We start from the raw sequence: 22432 nt of genomic DNA, 5'->3' as shown, positions 1-22432 counted from the left end.
TGCATTTATTTTCTTGAAGGTATATGCAATTTTGTGGGTTTTTCTGTCCTTTTCTGAGAAAGAAAAGTAAATTATGAAAAGGAGAAGGGAAGCTTCTGATTTTTTTACAGGGTTTGTGGGCGTATTTTGAATTATAATGGTAATATTAGGTTTATTAATATCAGTCCCTGTCAGCAATTATTGGTTTATTTCCTTCTGTTAAAGGTAATGGCTTCAACTGGTGCCATCATTGAAGTGTGGCCACATATTAGCCCACTTCCTCAATGGGGAAATCACCTGTACCAAAGCCCCCGTGTATGAAGGGACTAGTCATGATTCTATGTAAAGCTTGCCTTGCCAGCATGCTGTACCCTTACAAAGCACCCAACAGAAGTTGTGCAGCTTGAGTTTGGGCCTCCGTATTGGGCAGCATCACTAAATCCTGGAGGGACAACCTCTTAATGGTCACTGCAGGAGAGGAGGCTGTATAGCACACCAATCCCAGCCTCATTATGGGAAAGAAACCAGTGAGCTGGTTCATGTATAACTAGCTGAATGTGCATCTGTGTCACCATACTGAAGGAACTCCTAGGAGAGGGCAATGCATCTCCATGCAAGCTGCATGGATTGTACCTTTGCCCTACAGGGTAGGGTGGCCAACTTTGTAGGGTCCAGAAATCCCACTCCCTGTAGACCACACCTTGCCACCGCCACACTGATGAATTCCCCAGCAGTGACACACAGAGAAGTTATTTGCCATGGATTTAGGGTGACAAATCACTCCAGATCACAAAATGGCCAATTTCACTTGAAAACAAGCCAAGTTGGCCGTATTTTTGCTGCTGTGAATTTCAGCAGTGAGATAGTGGGATGGGAGAAGAGGGTTGTGACAGGAGTGTTGTGACAGGGGGCTGTGACCTGTGTGTTGCCCACCCCTGTGATAGAATCGTTCTCAGTAGGAGTGAAGCAATGTCTCCCCTACAATATTATTTTTGGTCCCATTTGTAGCATTTCCTCTATGGGAGTGAAGAGCAAATATTTCCTGATGTCTGGTTCTCACAAACAACACATGAGGTAATAAATCAGTATCCGGGCTGTACTATTTCTGACTGAAGATACGGTTTTCGTAATTTTATGTGCCTTCATACAAAAATAAATCCCAGTGACTGCAGTATAAAAACAAAAGCTAGGCCTAGGCCTCCCTTAGCTGTGTTCCCAAATCACGACCATTCATTTTGCCTGATAGCACTTAACAGAACCCCTTTTATTAAACCTCCTTGAGCTGGCATCTTTCTACCAAAGCTCCATTCCTTGCTCACATTCAGACACTTACAAGGAGGTAAAAATCAACCGAGGAGATTCCTGCTGCTCTCCTTCACTGTGTTTGTCACCCTCAACTTGTAATGAACAACAGTTGAAGGAGTTAAGCCTCCTGAATCAGTGGGGAGACTCTGCATGGAGCAGAAAGTGGATTGTCCAGTGTTTTTGGCTTGAACAAAGAGCTTCCACAGAGAGAAGAAGCCCTCTTCTTCAGGTAGTTGCCCTCCATGAGTTGAGGTAAACAAATGCTGTGAGCAAGCAGAGTGGGGCTGGAATCTCCTTCTCTTCATGCATTAATTTTAACCCCTTTTTGAATGTCTGAATAGGGCTTGGGTTGAGATACAATTCTGAATATGTTTTTGAAAGCTACAGAAGATAATTTTGTGTTTGTTAGATAACATCACACTCTTTTGTTCCAGGGGATGAGCTGGGTCAAGCAAAATGCTACAATGTATGTATTTTCCCTGCTGCTTCTTTCTTGAACCTGTTTACCTTTGCGACTGAACCAAACTTCTATTCATAACATTAACATTACTGTCCTGTTAACATATGAGAATCACAATATTCCTAGGACCTAATTCAGTAAATCGTTGTGTGTGTGTGTGTGTGTGTAAGGGAGCTGGATTGAGAAAGGGATGATGCAAGGGAATTTGTAGAAGCATGAGAAACTAACACTACAACTAACCATTGATTACTTTGTTTCAATGACACTAAGGGGAAAGCAGCTGGTTCAGCATTAAGGGCAATATTTGAAGTGCTACGTCAATAAATATTTAGCCCTTAGAGAAGTCGTATGTTCTGGAAATCTTCATTTTGCTGTTCTTGTATTCTGAACCTACTTCCACTATTGTAATTTTGATGCTGATATTTCCTTTATTATAACTGCTACCAGATGGTAAAGTATTCAGTCATTTATCATATACAGTGATTTTGTGTAAGGATTTTTTTCTTTCACTGGGATGTGGGTGTACCTTTTTATATATTAAATTATTTATAGCCCATTTTTCAATGTTTCTACCCTTGGGAACTGATACGCAGCCAATACCACTGTACCACTCAGTATGAAGTCTCAATTTGGTGTTCCTTTAATGCAATGCTTGGGTTTCTCATCTATCTATCTATCCATCCATCCATCTATCGAAAGTCATGGAGGCTCTGAGCCAGAATGAGAAAAATAGCTTGATAGCAGGAATGCAATTTTTCCATTCCTGTATTTTATACGTACAAGAGTAGGCTGCCCAAAGGCAGTTAGAGGGACCAAATTTGAATAAAGGGAACTTGGAAACAAGGGGTCAGTGGAAACATATTTATCACAAGCCTGGTTGTACATAGAGTGGTTTCCAGCAGATTGATCCCAACAGTACACCTGCAATTCCCACTGCAATCAGTGAAAAATCCAGGTGGTCATTATCTGCTTCTGCAGGTCACCCTTTTAAGCAAACACGTCGTTCCAACTCTTTGACTGTCACCTTTGAAAGAAGCATTTCTCCCCCTTTTTCCACTATGCACTTTCAAGTTCCTCTTGGTTGTCTTACAGTTTCTCATTACAAGGATTCATGGAAATTGAACAAGGTGTAGGTTGCAATCAATCATGTCTAGAAGCAACCCAATTGTAATCGGGACTTCAACAACATCCCCATCCAGCTGCTATCCTCAGCGGTATTTTCTAAGGAAATGAGATAAATCCTTACAACAGAGCCTTTCAACCTTGTATAAAATGCCTGAGATCCATACAAGAGTTCTGTTAGAATGTAATATAATACATGGCTTTTTTTAAAAAAAAAAAGTTGTCTTCCCAACTGCCTTACCAAAATGTTTAACTAACCTTGGGGTGACAGCAGTAAGTGATGTGCAAGGAAATTTAAATATTTAATCACTCTTTTTACTCCCTAAAGCCTGGAAATGCTTGGCATATACAAAGCAGTTTTAGTCTGGATATTTTAGAAATGTCATCAAGTTAATCCTCAAAAAGCAAACCCTATGGGACATGCATGATAATCATTACTGAATGATGGCTACACCCAGTAATGATAATGGTTTCACCCAGTGATACGTATGTATATGTAAACGAGCTATTGCATCCCTAGTGCAATCACTGAGAGAACATTTGTACATCTTGATGGCACTTCAAAAAACTTGGCTTTCAGTTCAGAAAATAACTTTTTTATTAATTGAAGTGAGGGGCATGCGGGTGTGAACAAGCACTAAGGGGTAATCCTGAGGATTGTGCCCTCAGTGCTTGTCATCTTCCAAACTCAAGAGGCTTACAGGCATTCTCTGCCGAACAGGGAAAGCGGCAGAGGTTTTTCTCCTGCTCTGCAAGTCAGTTAGGTAGCTGGTTGCAGCATTTTGGAGCAGGAGAGAAGGAGGCTGGCAACCTACAATGTCTCATGTCCTGGCAGCCCTGGCATCTTGCTCTTCTTTGAGACTGTTTTTCCAGCCTTGAAAGGGTAGCCTGCACAGTTCTTTCCACAAACTGGAGCAGATACCTCAGTTCTGGGAAGATGAAGAATCTGATGGTCCCCAAAAGCTGTCCAGGAGCCAGAGGATTGCTCTGCCCAGCTAACTGACTGGGCTCACAGAGCACAACCATCCACCAGCCATGGGTGGGTTGTCTGGTTTATTTATTTATCAAAAGCTTTTCTACCTTGTTCTCCACAAGCGTCTCAGGACGGGTTACAACAAAATGAGTAGAATAAAACAAACACCACAGCATCCAACAATTGAAATACTAAAAACCCAGTTAAAAAATCAATTAAACATTAAAATGATGGGAAAATAAAAAGGGTTCCGCCTGACACTGAAAAGAATATGTCAGCACCAGTTCGAACCTCCCTGGGGAACGTATTCCATAGTCAGGGCTCCACCACAGAGAAGGCCGTCCTCTGGGTAGTCACCCTCCTAGTCTCCTTCAAGGAAGTCTCCTGGAGCAGGACCTCTGCCTCAGATCTCAAGGGGTGGGAGGGCACATAGGGAAGAAGGCATTCCTTCAGGTATCCCGGACCCAAGCCGTTTAGGTTGTCTGAACCTGGCTTGTTCTCCACAGGATGATTTGATTTTCACTGAAAACTCATGGTTTCTATAGGGTTGTTCATCCTCATGGTGTGTTATCATATTGCCTGAACCTGATGGTGAGCTTATTATTAATTGCTGACAAGTGGTGTTTACTGTTTGGGTAAGAACAGCCAAAAACAATGACAGTTCTCTCCTTGCACGTGATCTTGGTTGGTGAAATTTTCTTAGCAATGTATTACATTGCAGCAGCCTGGGTCCTCCGCACTCCTTATGCCATCCTCCTTCCCCACCTCCCAGTCTTTCACCACTTCACATGACAGTGAACTGGGCTTTACTTACCCATGTGAGCAGCTGTGTGTAATCTCCACAGTGACCTTGAAGTCACTGCAAGTTCTATTTGTGTCTTCAACTCACCCTTTCCCCTTTCCCATGCAGCAAAGTTTCAAAAGGCTTCCTTCAAGCATAATCCTCTAATTTATTAAAGAAACTATCTTGCACTGTCCTTTGACACTTCATATTATACAATCCATTAATATGATGCTGCATGTTACATTTCTTTTCTTTTGCATAATAGGTCAATATTCATCCATTGTATTTATATACCACTTTCTCCCTTCCCAGTGTGGCTTACCTAATTCTACTCCTCCTCCTCTTCTCAGCCTTCTCCTCACAACAACAGCCCTGTGAGGTACCTTGAATTGAGAGTCTGTGAGTGGCTCAAAGTCAGCCAGTGAGCTCTGTGGCTCAGTGGGAGCAAGAACCCAGATCTCCTGAGTCCTAGTCCCGCATTCTTAACCTTTATACCACACTGGCTCTCAAGTACCAGTATTAACAGTGCTCCCTTTTCAGTGACATTTCCCCACTGCTGCTTGCTCATTCCTCCTAATGCCCAAATCCCTAATCTATTCTCCCCGTTATCTATACAGGGAGTCCCTGAGTTACAGATACCTAAGTTACAAACAACCCATACTTAGGAACAAATTGCCATAGAGCCTATTAGTTTTTAAAAAGATTACTGTGGAAAATTGACACCACCACAAAGAGAGAGGAAGTTCAAGGGTAGAGAGGAAGGCCTTCCAAGCAGTCCTTCCTCCCCACCCATCTGGAGAGGGAAATGTCTCCAGTATTTCCTTGCCTTAAAGAGAAGCTGCAGGTGAGTTTGGGTGGGGTGGGTCATAGAGTTGCTCATGGCTTTTCCTGGGCTCCTGACCCCCACAAATGTGGAGGCACTACTATATGTGATCCAACTTGCATACAAATTCGACTTAAAAACAAATTTCAATTTTCTCAGGAACAGAACTTGTTTGTAACCCGGGGACTGCCTGTTCTATACACCTTGCCTGTGTGGGAGAACTAATACCTGGAAAATCAGTTGCTTCAGCTCCTTTTACAGGCTTTGCTATAGAGATTTGCTCTCCATACAACAGCATGGATCCCGCAATGGAGACAGACAGTGAGTCCTCTCTGCCAGTCTTCTCACAAAGCCCTCCATAAAAGCATCATAGGAGTTGGCTCATGATGCATTCAGGATCCTGGCCAAGGCAGAGCAAGTCCAACAGACCAGGTGCATTTCAGGTCTGAGACTAAATTTGGCACATTCGTCAGTCTCTGGATATGTCCACAGGTCCAGGGACTCCTGCAGAGTATGAGACCAGAAGCCTTGTGATGGTGTAACAGGAAAGTGGCAGGGGAAATTTGGCAACCTAAGTGAAATGAGAGTTCCCTGTCTGGAGGGAACTGCGCATTTCCTCCAAAGGCAGGAGGGAGGGTGAGTTAAAGCAGCTTCACTGAATGATGTGGGAGGAATGGCCTAAAACTCCTGGGGAGTTGAAGAGGGGAGAGAGCATAAGATGCTGAGTGAGAGCCATTTCTATGGGTGAGGAGGGAAGGTGGATGAACAAAGGCACTGCTCAGGCAGGCAAGGAAAACAACTAATTAGAAACATGAAAAGGCATTTTAAAGTTTGCATGTTTAATCAGAAAAACAAGTTTAAGCAGGTGTTGTCTATCATGGGATGAAGAAGGGATCAGAAACCTTTCCAGCAGGAGCCGATGGTGGCACACCAAGCACAGAATCGTAAAAAATCTGCTGCTTCACAAGGGAGCACAGAATGCAGCTTTTGCTTCAGAGGTAGCTGGGCTATGTGCCGGAGACAACTGGAGGACTGAGGGGGAATTATGAGGGGAACAAGTCATGGCTGGCCCAGTTCATCAAGCATAATATGAATTGCCTAAACTGCCAAGCCACTGAGGGCTTTTCATGGCGTGGCTTAGTGTGATGTGTGAACTCGACCATTGAAAGAGTTGCTCCCATGTTCAAAATGTAAACCTGAGTCAAGAGAGGGAGATAAGATGCTTAAAATATAACTGCTGAACCATTATTAGTTGTTACAAGTGCAGCTTACCACAGCCATTTCTTTAGTTGGTCTGAGGTAAATGTCAAACCTACATTTCTGAAAGTGTACTTTCAGTTGATATTTTGCATACTGTCTTGCAGTAATAATATTCATAAGAGAGAGGCACGGAGATTCTTTAGGTTTGTCTTTCTTGCTTTCTCTTTTCCCCTCTCTCTATAAATTATTTCCATGGTGTCGAAGCAGTGATGTTGTATCGAGACTCTGACAATTCTGCAACAATCTCTCGCAGATATCTCGTTGTCTATGGCTAGGAATGCAGTTAATTGGTTGGAATTAGCTCAAAAAAGGCAGAAATTTCAGCATGACTGTTCCCTGGTGAAGTATAATTTGGTTCTCACAGTGGCAATAGAGTTGGCTGTCCTCCTTCATTACTGCAGACTGTTTCTTTTCCAATTCTTTGTTACTGGTTAGCTTAAACCATTGCATTTTCCTAGAGTCCAAGTCCCAAATATACTGTCCAAGATATAATTATGCCCAAAATATCTTGCCTGCAACCCACCTGACTCCATCCTGATTTTCTTAAAATAGAATTATGCTGGGTGGCTGCAAAGTGACACGTGTGGGTTGCTGCTAACCCACCATCTCAATTTTCTTTCCCCATAGTGCCTGTGGGTCCCATGACTTGGAGGTGCTGGAGAAAAGAATTATGGGATGAAGGTTGTGGGGACAAGACCCATGGGGAAGCTGTGCGGGGGACCAAACTGAATAAAACAGTTGCTGTTCCATAACCTGGCCTTAAGCTTGAAATGAATCTAAATAATATTTCTCCAGGTACAATCCAGTTGAATATGTTAAGCATATTTGTAAAGTAATGCAACTATTTGTAGTGATGAAATGTAGCAAAATGCACTGTTGCAACATTCCATAGAGCAAGGGGGATGCTAGAATGCTTCAAAATAGCCTCTAATTTTGCAGCTTGTCATCAAAAGATGGATCCTGCTCCACACTGGATGGCCTAGTGATAAAGCTTCTGGCTCTGTTGCCAGATTCCTAAAAGGAATGTTAGAATTTATGCGGTGGACTGAAATTGCTTTGCTAACAATAATCTTTTTTAGAAGATCTATTTATCTGGGTGGTTCTTCTAAAAGTTTGCATGGATCATTTTTACATGAACAGTTCTTGACACTTGGAGATTGCATACTGCAGTCTGTCTATTATTTTTAACACCTGTCTGAACTTTGCTTCATTCCATCTAATACAAGAAATCGAACTGTGGGATAAATCAGCAACTAAGACAATTCTAGAAAATCATCATCAGCTTTATTAATTTTATTTTGATACCCAGTAGCCATTGCTCCCTGGAAAGTTCACAAAATTTTTAAAACATAAACAGCTCAACTTACAAAACTTAAAAACAATTCAAACAGCCCAAAATAGGGCCGGATAGAACAACTGATGTTAAAAGCCCCATCATATCCCATCAAATGCCTAGGACAAGAGAAAAATGTTAATCTGGTGCCAGAAAGATGTCAATGCTGGCATCAGGCAGACTTCAGTGGGAGAGATCGTTCCATAGTCAAGGGTCTCTATCAAGAAATCCCTCTTCTTCTTTTTCCTTTTCTTTTCCCCCCCTTTTTGACCACCCTCTAAACTTCCTTTGGAGGATGCCGTCAGTTGTTAGCATATGGGTAGGTTTGTGTGCTCTCTGTCATGAGCAAGATGTTTTCTTGTTATACTTCCTGTTCTACTTTTGTACTGTATTCATAAACATTCCTTGATTCCTAGTATGCAACAAGTTGTTGGTGGTGATTTGTACAGGAAGAAGCATGCTGCCATTATAACATATCTAAACCCAAATCTTTCGAATTATGTAGCTGAATCTTTACTTATAGTATATTCACTGAAATCAGTGGAACTTTAGTTAGTCATGGCAAGTCCCGGTTATTTCAGTGAGACTACTCTAAACCTAACTGACTTGAGCTCCATCTCATTGTAGAGCAGACCTGCTTGCTACATTCTTGGGAGGTGAAACATTTATTTGTTCCACTCTGTTTTCCAACTTACCCTTTCTATTTTGTTTGTGCATTGTGACATTTCTGCTTTTCATGTCCTACACTATGCCCTTTTCTCTCTTTTCAATTTCTAATACAGCTGTAGAGAGTTATTACTGCCTTTGTATCATACCTTTAGTATCTCACCAACACAGGAGAAATTCCTTGGATTAGAAAACTAAATTTGCAGCCACACCATTCATGCCAAACAGCACTTTGCAATACTGAGTAAGGAGCTGGACCAGGTCACCATCTGTCCATTCCAGGCTTTAATTTGCATCCAGCTCCTTGCTATAAGGCTGGGTAATAATTCTCAAAACCCTTGAGGTAATAAGTAATATTAAATAGTAATAATTTCAACCTAATCTGTCTCACAGGGATGCTGTGAGAGGAGAAGTACCATGTATGTTACCTCAAGGTTCTTGGATGGGGGATATAATTAAGCAAGAATTCTTCCTTGCTGTCCCTCTTTAATCATCTCTGTCAAGGTGTGGCTCTAATTGAATATGAATAACACTGATAGACTAGATTAGGAGTTTGGAATTTTGTGTATGTTAGGACTGGTCACTAGGAGAGGTTCACAGAAAATGAAGGCCGTTGCTGTTCAGAAACACTATTTGTGCAACCCAAATACCTGAATTATAAATTGAGGCTTTTAAATGGTAATCTGTAACAATCAAATGTATTTTATCTAACTTTGAAACAATTAGTAGGAGGTTATTGGCATCTGCAACAACTGTGCTTCTCTCTCCTCTGCCCTTCAGGCTTGTCTATAAAGACTGGAATAGTCTCTAGCCTGTACCTACATCTACCAGTGTATAAATATAAAACAGACTTTATGATGCAAAAAACATTGACATTCATTCTTACATCAAACCTCAAAATAAAACCACTGAGTGCATTCCCTAAATTACTGTGTTTTGACTTGAATTTTTGTGAGTAAAAGTCAGCATTTACAGACAAACCATGAGGAGGTCTAGATTTAAGAGGAGGAAATCATGTGCTTTTATATGCTGTAAATGTATTTACAAGCACTAAAATAATTTTCAGTTCTTTGGAAATATTCAAATCCAAAAAAGGTCTGTGGGGGGGGGCACTACAAATGGAGACCCTTGCTATTAAAACCGTTAATGGAAATAGAAGATCAAAGCCAAGTCCTAGCCTCTGTACCATTTTGGATGAAGAAATATGTATATTCTACCCATCTCTTCCTTTGTAATGATCTGGGGCTTGGGCTTTTTAAAATATCATTCATTTTACAAATGGGTAGACAGTGACATTAAAAGACAGTGAAATGTAGGAAGCTCTGACCTTTATGGAAAGAGTCAAGTACCAATTGAAAGCATTCCCTTTGCTGAGACTTACTGTGTGTTAATTCTTTCCACAGTGGCTAAGAAACCCGGGTCCCCAGCATGAGAAACGAACCCTGTTTGGGGACATGGTGTGCTTCTTGTTTATAACACCTTTGGCTACCATCTCTGGCTGGTTGTGTCTGCGGGGAGCTGTGGATCACCTGCACTTTAGTAGTAGGCTAGAAGCTGTTGGCCTCATTGCACTCACTGTCGCACTCTTCACAATTTACCTCTTTTGGACACTAGTAAGTACTCCTTTGTTTTAACTTTTATTTAGAGTAGAAAGTGATGACTCTTAATGTGGCCATGGAATCACCTTGGAAAGCATGTGGAAAAGAGGCAGCATAATAGTCATGTATTATGACGATCAGCGATTAGAGGAGAAATAGATGGTTTCCTCTTGCAAAGAGAGGGATTTATCTTTTCCTATCAACCATGTCTCTGGGATCCTACTTCACATGCTTTCTTTTCCCTTGGTTGTTGGAGTGGCATTGCAAAAAACAAATAAATAAAAAACCCCAGCTTGAGACACATATGCTTTCTCATCCCAATGTGAATTCCATGAAACAGCTGAAGTTGCCTCAGGATGAGAAGCGCAAGGCATTTCTCATCATTCCTAAACTAGTCTTCTGTTGACACTGTGCAGGAACAACCTGGAATGCTCTTAAACAAACAACAGTGGGACAGATCGGAAAGGTTCTCTTTCCTTTGATATGGGGTGACAAAAGGATAACATTTTGCAAGGCTCAGTGTGGTTTGGAAACAAGTCTGAAAGTGATAATTTAACATTGTAGGAAGCAAACCTAGGTTACACAGAGATAATGTTGTTACAGTGATAAACAGTGTTTTGTAACACATTTTGTAATGCAGCCTGAAACACAAAATGGGGTATGTTCTAACACATTTCGAAACACAGCCTGTATTCCTGGTCTAGACAGCTGTGACTCGTGACACTGACTGAACTTGCTTCTGAAATTTAAGCAGAAGGCTAGCAGCTTGATCCTACATTTATTTAAGACAGAACACAGTTGAACCTCGACTTTTGTTGGGTTAACTTTCATGGATTTGATCATTCTCAAGTTTTTCATCAGTAATTAAATGGGATTTTGTTTTGGAGTTTTGTGGCCTACTGCAGAAATGCATGCGGACTATGCTAAAAAAAAAAACAAAAACCCTGCAGTCTATGCACTCCGTTTGAGAACACCACGCTCTTTGTCTCAGTGCTAGGCAGCCTCATGTGTTTTGTCTCTCATTGTGTGGTTTAACTCAACATTTGTCACATCCTTTTGCATCTTTAAAGTGCAATATAACACTAACTGTAATCAAGGGTCCAAAGTGAAGTGCTTCTAGTGCTTCCATTCCTCACATAAGCCTAAGGTGAGTGATATTTTTACAATTATAAATGTTTTTCAATTAACTGGTAGGTGTATGTATCAACAATGTAGGCTAACACACAAAGAGAAAGAGAGGGAGGGAGGGGGAAGCAATCCAGTACATGTATGGTCAACAGTATTAAGAGTTAAGGTTTGGGGACTGGCTAGAGATAATTACAGTTCTTCCATTTTTGCAGGGGTCCTGTGCCTAACCCCCATGAAGGTGCGGGGGCTGACTGTACTTTAATTTGCCACTCTGGCCTTTTTGACTTCCAAAGGACTGCCAGCCTCTTGCACAGATGTGGACAAATGACACTGAATATTCCCCCTTGAAAGGCATCCTACTCTGATGGGTAGGCCTGAAGGGAGGAGTTGCTCCTGTGGCAAAGAGGCACAGCAAGGCCATGAGTGTTTTCATGTGGAGCTAAAAACTCTTTTGAAGCTGTATTTCTACTACCCTCGTGTGAATGCTGATACAGGACAGAATAATGCTACTTGAATATTTCAGCTAATGTTGAAATGCCGCTTAGAGATGCCTGTTGAAATAGTTAGCGGCATACAAGTATAAAAATACAAGAAATATAAACTAATGTAGATGTCACATTTGAGTTACCCATATGGGGAAGTTCAATGGGGCTTGTTGCTGTGGTGCCTGTGTCTCATGTATAAATTTACAGAACTGCTACTTACATTCCCCCAGCTGCAGAAGTGGGCTCAAGCCTGTAAAAACTTATGCCACAATAAGGCCATTTGTCCATAAGATGCCAGGGGATTCATATTGTACTGCAGGAAAATGAGTAACTAGCCACCCCTTTGGAAGTGGGCACGGGTTACAAGAGTGATCCACTTCTGCTTCCCTTCTGTAGCTTGCTTGTCTATTGCTTCCTGTTAGGTCATCCGCAAACTATGGTCATTCCTATTTGATATGCCACAAACTAACTTGCTGTCAGGTCAATTTCTGTATTTGGATCATTATTTTTTAACAATTGGAGCAGTACAAAAGGGCTGCCAGTCCAAGCACATTCTCTCAGGAGCAAATCTTGCTAAACTCTGTAGGATTTACTTTTGAGCAGAAATGCATAGGATTGTGTCGTTCATGATCCTGCCACTGGTCATTCTTGCATTATTTTCTTTGGCTTCCATATGCCTCTCCCAGTTTGACAATATTTCCTGAATTTTTTAACCTAACATTTTGCCTTTCAATTTAAATTGTTCTTTATATGCACTGGCCTTTGGACAACCCTCAGGCGAAACTTAGAGTATGCCACCTCCTCCAGGCAGTAGACAACGTGCGTGGAAGCATGTTTTGTTTTGGTGCTAAAGAACATTTCATCTCTCTGAATGCTGCTTGCACCCATACTAGGTCTTTCCCGACCTCCTGCTTTAAAGCATTGGAATGGACAAATATTCTAAGGCTCATATTTGGTTATATTTGTTCTACACTTTCATTGCTCTGCTTCTCACACCCCTTATTGTGTGGTCTTTAAAAATGCATACACTTTTCTCTCTGGTATTTACTGTCTGACCAAGTTAATAAAATCAGAGTTCCGAAGTAGCAAAAAGACACCAGTGTCTGTCAGCTTGCAACATCTGCATAACTACAACATTTAATTTTAGACTGGCTGCCATTTCTTTGCCTAGCATTCATAATGTTTGAGTGAAATTATTGGGTGGATGATACTCAGTTTCCTTTTTTTGTAGACCTTGTGGACTCACTTGATTCTCCACCCATGTGCAGCACTGTACCCTCTATCCGCTTCAGGTTGACCTGATGCACTCTCCCACAGAAAAAGTCTCACAGAAGACCTAGATAGCAGACCATGACATAGCTGCCTTCTCCTTATAACTAGCAAAGAATTTCTGAAAGAGAGGTTTGCATATTGTCCCAATTCACCTATATTGCCTGGTTTTGAGAAGTTTTCTTATAAGTAAACAAAAATGCCAAAGCAGCATTTCTCCCTCAACTAATATCATGGGATCTCTTACTTCTTTCTCTTTCAGTCCTTGGCTGCAATGTTATCCTAGAAAAGCTACAGATGGCTGTATATGGATTAGTGGTAGTGGATCATAACCTTAGGGGTTTAGCTGCACAGCTGACAAGCTAACTGCTCCTAAACAGAAATTAATTCTCCTTGTTTCTCCTTATTGATAATTATTTCAATAGCACTTGACTGTATGAAACTGCAGGAGAGGCCAGTAATTGCTCTTGGGGCTCAAGAGATGCTGCTTTGGGAAAAGGAGTCTGAACAGGAACCAGCTGCCCAGGAGAATGAACATTGTTTGAAAGGTTTTACCTTTCAGAATAAATTTCTAACCTCAAGTTGGGTTTTTCTAATTAATCAACACTTCTAGGTTGCCCTAATCCAGCAAGGGACAGCCTGGCATACAGCTGATGCAAATACCCATCAGGATCATGGTGACTGACCTTGCCTTCATTTAAATCCATCTGTTGATGCAGATGGAATTGTATATACCCCTCAAGGGACAGTATTTGTAAGCAGCAAGCATGTCTGGAGCAGTTCTGAGGCAGGCACATTGGAGCAAGTATTTTGGAGCAAGTACTTTAGTAAGCATTAATGTAGTCAGTCTTTTATACCCAATTCTCTTCTTTCTAGAAAACAGCTATTTAAAGAAAAAGATTGTGAAAGGGTTCCTTTGTCTAGAATAGAACTGAGCAACTTCCTGGGATCCAGGGGTAATTTGACCCCTCCAGAACCAGCTGTGTGCTGCATCCCTGCTTCCCTGGCCAAATTCTCAGGCACGATGTTCACCAAATTCTCTGTCAAGATTCACCACAGTGGTCCCAGCGGCAGGACCCCTACCCAGCAGTTCACCCCTGAAATCTCGTGAAGCAGCTCTACCCACCCACCCACAAATAGGCCTATATAGTTGTGTTTAAATAGCAGTTCAAAAATGGCAAGATGCTTCTGAAAAGCTGTGCTGCAACAATGGGGAAAGGAGCCTATATAGCTTTGTTTGGCAGAAATCACCATTTTCTCCACTGCTGCGACATACAGAAGGGATCAAAGTATATGCACACCTTTTCCCAGTGGTTGCTTATAACATCTAGAGAAGTTTCTCTGTTGTGCAGCTATACTCTGTAGATTATAAATTTCTGTATCTATATAGAATAGCCAAGTTTCTGTCAGGGCCCCATACTTCTAAATTTTATTGCAACTTCTCCCAAGGTGCTAGGGATTTGGAACAATTTAGGAGTTGTTATCTGGAAAGCAACATTTAATTACTGTGAAATCCTCTTTACCCAATGAATATACTCTATTGCCTCTTAATTGTGGCTCAGGTGAATATGCGCTTGAAAGGTTGAGACTAACATCTTATCTGCTGGCATGGCTCCTCCTAAGAATAGTTTGTATCTTAAAGCAATGCTGAAATTTTGAAAGTGCTTTTTAAAAAATCAGAAGCAGAAATCAAGAAGCTGCATATTCTAAGACCTGTTTCACATTGTTTATACTGTGTTAATAACCCGAATATCCATGCTAGACAGATCCTTGTACTTAGAATACAGTATTGGTTGCATGGCAGCATATTGTTTATCTTCCCTGCCATGTGGGAGATCTACTTTTGTTCCTACTCTATTATTAAGTTCAGCAGGAGGGGGCTATATTAATGAGGCAATGTTCTACCCAGCACAATAGTGGAAGAGGTTTCAGATGTTCATTGTGTAACAGCAGGGACCCAGTTTAATAGGGAATGTATATTGCTGTTAGAATGCATAACTGGCAATATAATCAGAAAATGTAGTATATACGGGAGGACTGATACACTGTGATCGTAAACATATTTGGTGGAAGCATTGGAAACTGTGCAATGCATTGCCAAATTGTGTAGGTAGCACCAGTGGTGGGATGCTATGGGTCCACACTATCTCCATGGCAAATACAGGTAGTGCAAAATGGGGTAGCAGCCTAAAGCAGAGATTCAGGGGTTGTTCCTGCATCATCCTCTGCATCTGATCTGCAGACTGTGAAACAGCCATCACACGCATGCAAGTGTCGTTGGGCTCACGTGTTCTGCTGGCAGAGAGGAGCTTGCTCTAATGATCTGCCATTTGGCAAGAGAGCCACATTCCTTTTGGCCAACGGGGCTGCCTCCAGACTGGGAAAAATTCCAGTCCCACTGCAGTTTCTATCCAGCCCTCTGTTGGATTTTAGTTCTTAACTGGCCTGAACTAGGTCCAGGTGTCTGTTGCTTGCTTAGAAGGATTGACCTATCTGGAGACAGTGGTGCAACATTCTCACAACAATTCACAAGGACAGAGGGTGAGACACCACACTGGTGGCCATTGCAACTTTGCTCAGCAAAGAACTCATCTCTCCCACGTGAAGGATGTTGCTTTAGTTCAAAATCAGGGGCTGATGTTGGTGTTTATACTGGATGAGAGCAAACAAATTGAAACTTAATCCAAATGAGATGGAGTGAAAAGCCAGACCAGAGAATAGGATTCAAACTGAGTTGGATGGGGCAATATTCCCCTGAAAACTCAGGGTCACCATTTGGGGTACTCCTGGATTCAGCCATGAATCAGGATGCCCCAAAATGCTCTTGCACAGCTGAGGTTAGTGCACCAACTGTGCTCATTCCTAGAGATGCTTGATCCAGCCATGGCCAAGCCTTACCTACATCTAGCCTTACCTACATCTTAGTAGGCTACTACGTGTTTAGTATGGGGCTGCTTTCGAAAAGTGTTTGGAAACTTCAGCTGAGTATAGACAGTTAGAGGGAATATTTGACTCCATTAGTACACGTTTTTCATTGGCTAGCAGCCCATTTTCTGGTCACATGTAAACTAGTTCATTACTGAAGGGAGCTTTAATTAGTTGGATAGTGTTTAGTTCTTTCATTGTAGTTTTCATTTGCATGGATGTTATATTTTTAAAGTTTGTAGTTTGTATTTTAAAACTGCTACCTGCCTCGAGTGCTATTTTTGGCAGAAAGGCAGGATATAAAATAGACAAACAAGCATTGGAATGCTAATAATTAATCAGCACTCTTGCTACAAATAGGTCAGGCCATTTAATTGTTGGGCATAGTCACCATTTTCAGACCTATGCCGGCATGAAGGTTTCATGATGAAACCTAATTTAGTTATTTGATTTAAATCTCACTTTTCTATGAAAACTTGCACTGAAAGCATCTTTCAAAACAATCTACGATGGATTAAAGCAGTAAAACACAAATATAAATAGCATCAACAAAACAGGACAGGATAGTGTGTATACTGCAATGGGCTTGGCTGAAAAAAACCTGTCTGTCTGTCTGTCTGTCTGTCTGTCTCTCTCTCTCTCTCTCTCTCTCTCTGTGTGTGTGTGTGAGAGAGAGAGAGAGAGAAAGAGAGAGAGAGAGAGAGAGAGCGCGCAAGTGCCCAAATTATTACATAAAGCGGCTAGACTTTAAACTCTGAATAACACTAAGTTTTAAGAGTCAATTAAGTTTGATACTGATATTAGACTGATAGTTTTTCAAATATGCTAACAATTCTGCTTCAGATAGTTGCAATCCATCAGCTACTTTGCAGGCTGGATGAATCTTTTCCCCCCACAGAACCCATAGGTTGAACTGAGTTATTTTGCTGAGTCTTCTTACCTGGGCTTCTAAGATAATTTTGACCCTGAGATACCCACAGAGAGGTCCAGTGCTACTGAGTTGTTCCAGGATCATGCTGAGTGTTGTAATGCAAATGCATTAATTGTTACTGCAGAACAAACTCTCCAGAACATCTTCCATTGTTGCTCTCCAAACTTCCATAATAAAAATGATGGAAGTTTCAGTTCAACGCCTCTGGAGGGCATCAGGTTGGGGAAGACTAATGTAGAGGAAATCAGCAGTTGGTAGTGCCTAGATTACAGAGGTAGCAATGTCTTTTAGATACCACCTTTCATAATATTTTACCCTAGGGGCGTTTGTAACTATTAGAAGGTGTGACAGACCCCAAATGATACCTAAAAAACTGCTAACTGGGCAACCCATCTACTGCTGTAGCTCAATGAACTTTGAAGTATAATGGAAACAAGTATCTTCAGAACAGGGACCTGCACTTTACAGAAGAGCTAAAAAAAGTCTCTCTTTCCCATGGAGACTGCTGCCCATTCCTTTGAATGAATCTCATCACTGTTTCCTTGATGAACATTCACATCCCATCTCTGTGCAGAGCACGAAGGCTCCTGGGTACAGGATTCTGTTTTTTGTTTTCTTTTAGGGCAGCTCTCAAGAACGGGTTAGCTTAGCTCCAGCAGGTTTTCACAGAATAACTTTACTCCAAAACTATTGAATAGTTCATTGCAAAATCTTTCATCAAAAAAGTTCAGAAAACAAAGGGTATTTTAGAAATGATTAGGTTTCGAATTTTGAATTTATTTGTGAACTATTTCCCTAACACTTTAGCAACATCACCACTGTTGGCAGGAGGAACTAGCTGGGCAAAATTCAAGTCTTACTTGATGGTTACTGAAAGTCAGGAGCTGACATCACTTAGAATTGCCGGAAGGCAAGATCCTGTTGCAAACAAGCTGTCAGGCTTAACTAGGATAGCCTGTGAAAATGTCTGAAACAAGCGAACAGGCAATTATTCCTGGAAAAGCCTTGCTTGAGTCTCTATGGAAAACTCAGGATGAAACTGTGCTTTTTCTAGAGGGACCATTAGACCGTTCATCCAGATTTTCCATTCAGTCCAGCTGCGGATGTAATAAAAAGGCTGCTCCACCAGTGGAAAGGAAGGCCTGCTGCTGGCCGGCCTGTACACCGCCGCCGAAGGCTCCTTGGGACACCTGTGGAACATTCCCTTGATATAGATGCCCTGCCAATAGTAGTTCGCTGGTGGTTGTGGGAAAATATGGCTTTTGGGAGCTAGCAGAGGAGGTCCTCAGCCCCTTTGTTCCTTCAGCTTCAGGCCCCTGAAAGAAGTCTTGAACTATACTAGCTTTCATGCTGGCATACTTAGTCCCTACTCAAGCCCAGGGTTGTTTTAATTGCAGCATAATGGTTCACCTTCTTGCAAGGAGGTACCGTGTTAATGTGCAGTTTTGCATAGGGAAGCTCCAATACCTTTGTGAGAGTACCCTTGTGCCTCTTTAAATCTGCAGGGTATTTTTTAAAAACCCTAATCACTTGAATCTCATTAGAAATAGTTTATGAGGCCACCACTTTCTAGCCATGTTTTTCTTGAAGTGAATCCCACATACACTGTCCCAGGTCAGAGACAACCCTGTGAAAAGTCTTTCTGTAGAATTCAGATGCCAGTTCCTGTGTTTATCCACAGTGCCACCTGGAGCAGGTATCTTTACCTGCTTTGTCCTACCCCATGGGCTGGCCCTGAAGAATAATGACCCAGATACCTAAATAACATTTAAAATTGTGGGTTCTGATATTCCTTTTATTTCACAAGTGATTCCATTTATTCAGAATAGGATTCCTGACTTCATGGAACTGTAATCAAGTGATCCAAATCATTACCCTTTGTGCGTCATCTCTGCAATTGTCATATGTGTGACATGTTGTACGGAAATAGAGGAAGTGGGGGGAAAAGTTCATGTATTTTGTATCTATTAAGTGCTTTTGAATTAGTAATAATGTTTAAACCTATAGAAACTCTTTTCTGATTATATTTATTTCCTTTTCCCAAACTTTGGTGGAAAAGGTCCAAACTTTAAGGGGAACTTTGAAGAGCTAGAAACTTTGGTTCAAGTGAATTTACCCTAAGTGAACAGTGAATTTACCCTAAGCTGAGGAGGCATTCAAAACCGGGGGGTATCTAGGTAATAGTGAACAGATATTTGGGAGCAAGGCAGGAGATACTACTACCCAGCCTGACAAAAGGTGAAATATTATACTAGTGCAAGTTCTGTCTAGAGAACTTCACATGTAACTTCTTTATCCTCACAGTAATCTTGACAGTGAGCTTCATGATGCATGCAAAAGCACTGTAAAATACTAGGGAGAAGCATAATGGGGCACCTCTCATGAAGATTGCAGCACCTTGTGCTCATTTTCCCAGTTCTTTGTGTTTATTGTTATTTTTCAAGAACATTGCACTTACATTGCAATGAAGTATCATGGGCAGATTTACTATGATGAATCGCCATTTAGAAACATTCCCTTTTGTGATCCTAATATGAGTATGTAGGGCATGGTGCAGCCGTGTCACCTGGAGCAGGAAAGGGTGGGGCTCCCACCAACAGAGTTGTTCAGCCATTATTATTATTATTATTATTATTATTATTATTATTATTATTATTATTATTACAGCATTTCTATGCCGCCCCTTGCTGAAGCCTCGGGGCGGCTTACAACACAATAAAATACATTGAAGTACAATAGAACATAATGAATTACCTCCAGTTACATAAATACAAAGAATATGCTGGGATACCCACATAATCATATAAAGTTAAAATTAACAGTATAAAATAAGTGAATAAAGAATATAGGAGGAGAATAGAGAAGGAAGAAGAAGTTGCCCTGGCCAGATTATATATTTTAACAATTAAAATGATGTTTAAATAAAAAGGTCTTCCTGACAACAGGCTCCATGCAGGCACAGGGATCATGAAGAACCACCTCCAGACCTCAGACCTAGTCTGGACTAAAGGCCTGCTCCAATCCAGTCTTCAAGGTTCCTTCAGAAGTGGGAATCCCTGCAGAGGCCTGCCTGCTGCCCCTATCTTTGCTCTAAGATCCAAACTAACAGCAGGGCGCCCTCTGCTATTTTCAGAGCTTTGATTTCCAAGGTAGTACTAGCATGTTGCATTTTAATGTTTCACATGTGAACTGCCCAAAGAGCCTTGGCTACTGGATGGTACAGAATTGTAATGAATACCTAACTTTATTTCAGTAGGACTTTGGATTGCACCAATAACTACCAACTCTCAAAAGGCAGGATTTTGTTTCTAGCATCTAATAAGCAGTGTTTTTGCAGTTGCTGGCAAATTAAAAATTCATGGTGTTTTTGAGGGATGGGTGGGTTAGTGGCCTCTCTCTGCTTTCAGTCGTTGCCCACAGTGGATTTATTACTGCTGAATTAGTTTTATGACATATGCCACCTTGATAGTGAAGGGTGGGGTACAAGGCCCAAAACACACTGAAGAGTCGCTGAGGAAATGAGCCAGGGTAGGTTGCACCCTGTCTGTGACTGCTCTCCTGGGGTTTATGGCTGTGCTGGTACAGGAGCTGATCATTTGCCTGGAGCTTTCTGAACTCCTGCTGTGGGCTTATATGTTGCACAGCATGGCTGCCCTTCAGGCATTATGGCAGCCTCCAGAGTTCTTTCCCTGTGATTATTCCCATCATGCACTGCTAATATTTTAAAAGGTCAGGCACCATGTAGGCAGATCTTTTCTAGCTGATCATTTTTGAGCACAAAAAGCACAAGCACAGCATCCAGCATTGCAGTGCCACATCTTAAGTATGGGAAGCAACCACAGAAAAGCAGCTCTTAGGCAACCATTGTAACCTGTAAAGCATCAGTGTCAGATATTTCAGCTTGAGCACCAAATTTTATGTTGGTGATGCCCTTCAGGGCCACATTGCAATGGACAAAAGGGGCAGGGCCAAAATAACAAAAATCCCAGCATATTTTATCTTAGCACTGCTCCTGCTGTAAGTAAATCTTAGAGGCATTTCACGCTTTTAGAATGGGGGAGAAAGTACCAAGACCAGAAAACTACCAAATGATTTGTAGTGAGGAAAAATGGTGTGATTATTTGGGAAACACTAGAAAGCTGATTGGGATCCCAGGCAGGCCAACTCTGGCCCATGGCTGCTTATTTTTGTTTGCAGTGTGTTTTTCCTTTTTCTCAGTCATGTGGTTTCCCTTTGCTCTTCTTGCAGGTATCCTTTAGGTACCACTGTAGACTATACAATGAATGGCGTCGGACCAATCAAAGAGTTATTCTTCTCATCCCAAAGTCAGTCAGCATCCCATCAAACCAGCAGTCCTTGCTGGGCCTGCATTCAGTCAAAAGGAACTCGAAAGAGACAATCGTCTAATTGTGATAATCCTGTACCTGGGCCATGAACTACATGTGGGGTCTGAATCCATCCCAAACCTGGTAGTGTTACATTCTTAAAAACAGACTCTTTACACAGGAGAAGATATGACTGTTGCAATTGAAATCATGGATGCTGCGATCATATGATATTTGCTAAGCTGCCAAACATGTTTAAAATTTAGCAGATACTGTATGAAATCCTCCAATATGTTGATAGCTGCATCACAGGGATGCAACTTTTTTATTGTTGTTTAAAAATGATTAAACTATGATGGCAAACAATGCAAAACACATTTGCAGCATTATTTCTTTGAAAATGATTTTTTTTCCATTCTGGCTCCCTCCTGCTCCAGTTTAGAATAATCAAGAATAATTAGAGGGATTCTACAGGAAATGAAGAGACATTAAAATAAGAGTGTTCAGAATTATGACATGTAGACATATAGGTTTCTTATGGTTCTTTAAGGAAAAGTTTTCAGTGGAAGCCTCATGAAGCGTGTTGCAAAGTGTAAAACAAAAGGTCAAGCAATTTACTGGATCACACTTCATTTCTTTAGAACTATGTATCCAAACACTAAGGCTTAGTGCTGAGTGACTAAGCAAAAATAGATTGACCATTCACACACACACACACACACACACACACTCAATACTCTATGTGAATAATTATTGGGCAACCAACTCAGGTGGAGTTCTTTATGCAAAGCAAGGGTGGCAGCAATGGGAACACAAGCAGCTGACTTAGAGTGACTGGGCTCACATAACAACCTACCATGACTAATACACCATGGAGATTGTCACATCGTATCAAACCAGACTGTTTCCCACAAGATGACTTATTCAAAGGCAACAATCCACTCCAACAGCTATCAAAATATCTTTTCCCTGAAAAAGACACAAGATGCAATTTTGACACTTTCCCGAGGAGCTGGTGTTGGGTGAAAGAGTAAAATTTTCACAATCCTGAGAACACAAGGGCAAA

The 22432-nt window shown here is 41.4% G+C and overlaps 1 protein-coding gene across 1 annotated transcript in view; it reads left to right on the top strand.

Annotated features, from left to right (window-relative positions):
• The window catches only part of MARCHF3 (membrane associated ring-CH-type finger 3), a 132036-nt gene extending 110295 nt beyond the window's left edge, over window positions 1-21741 (top strand). Inside the window, exons 4-5 of the mRNA XM_044446293.1 lie at window positions 10109-10318; window positions 21290-21741. Of these exons, the coding sequence (XP_044302228.1) occupies window positions 10109-10318; window positions 21290-21448 (369 nt within the window). The 3' untranslated portion in view covers window positions 21449-21741. The remainder of the gene's footprint in view (window positions 1-10108; window positions 10319-21289) is intronic.
• Window positions 21742-22432: the final 691 nt, after the last annotated feature.

The sequence above is a fragment of the Varanus komodoensis genome, unplaced genomic scaffold, assembly GCF_004798865.1.
Source record: "Varanus komodoensis strain SLA01 unplaced genomic scaffold, ASM479886v1 scaffold5, whole genome shotgun sequence".
Taxonomy (NCBI): Eukaryota; Metazoa; Chordata; class Lepidosauria; order Squamata; family Varanidae; genus Varanus; species Varanus komodoensis.
Note: the sequence above shows the minus strand (reverse complement) of the source record. Positions and strands in the feature narration are given on the sequence as shown.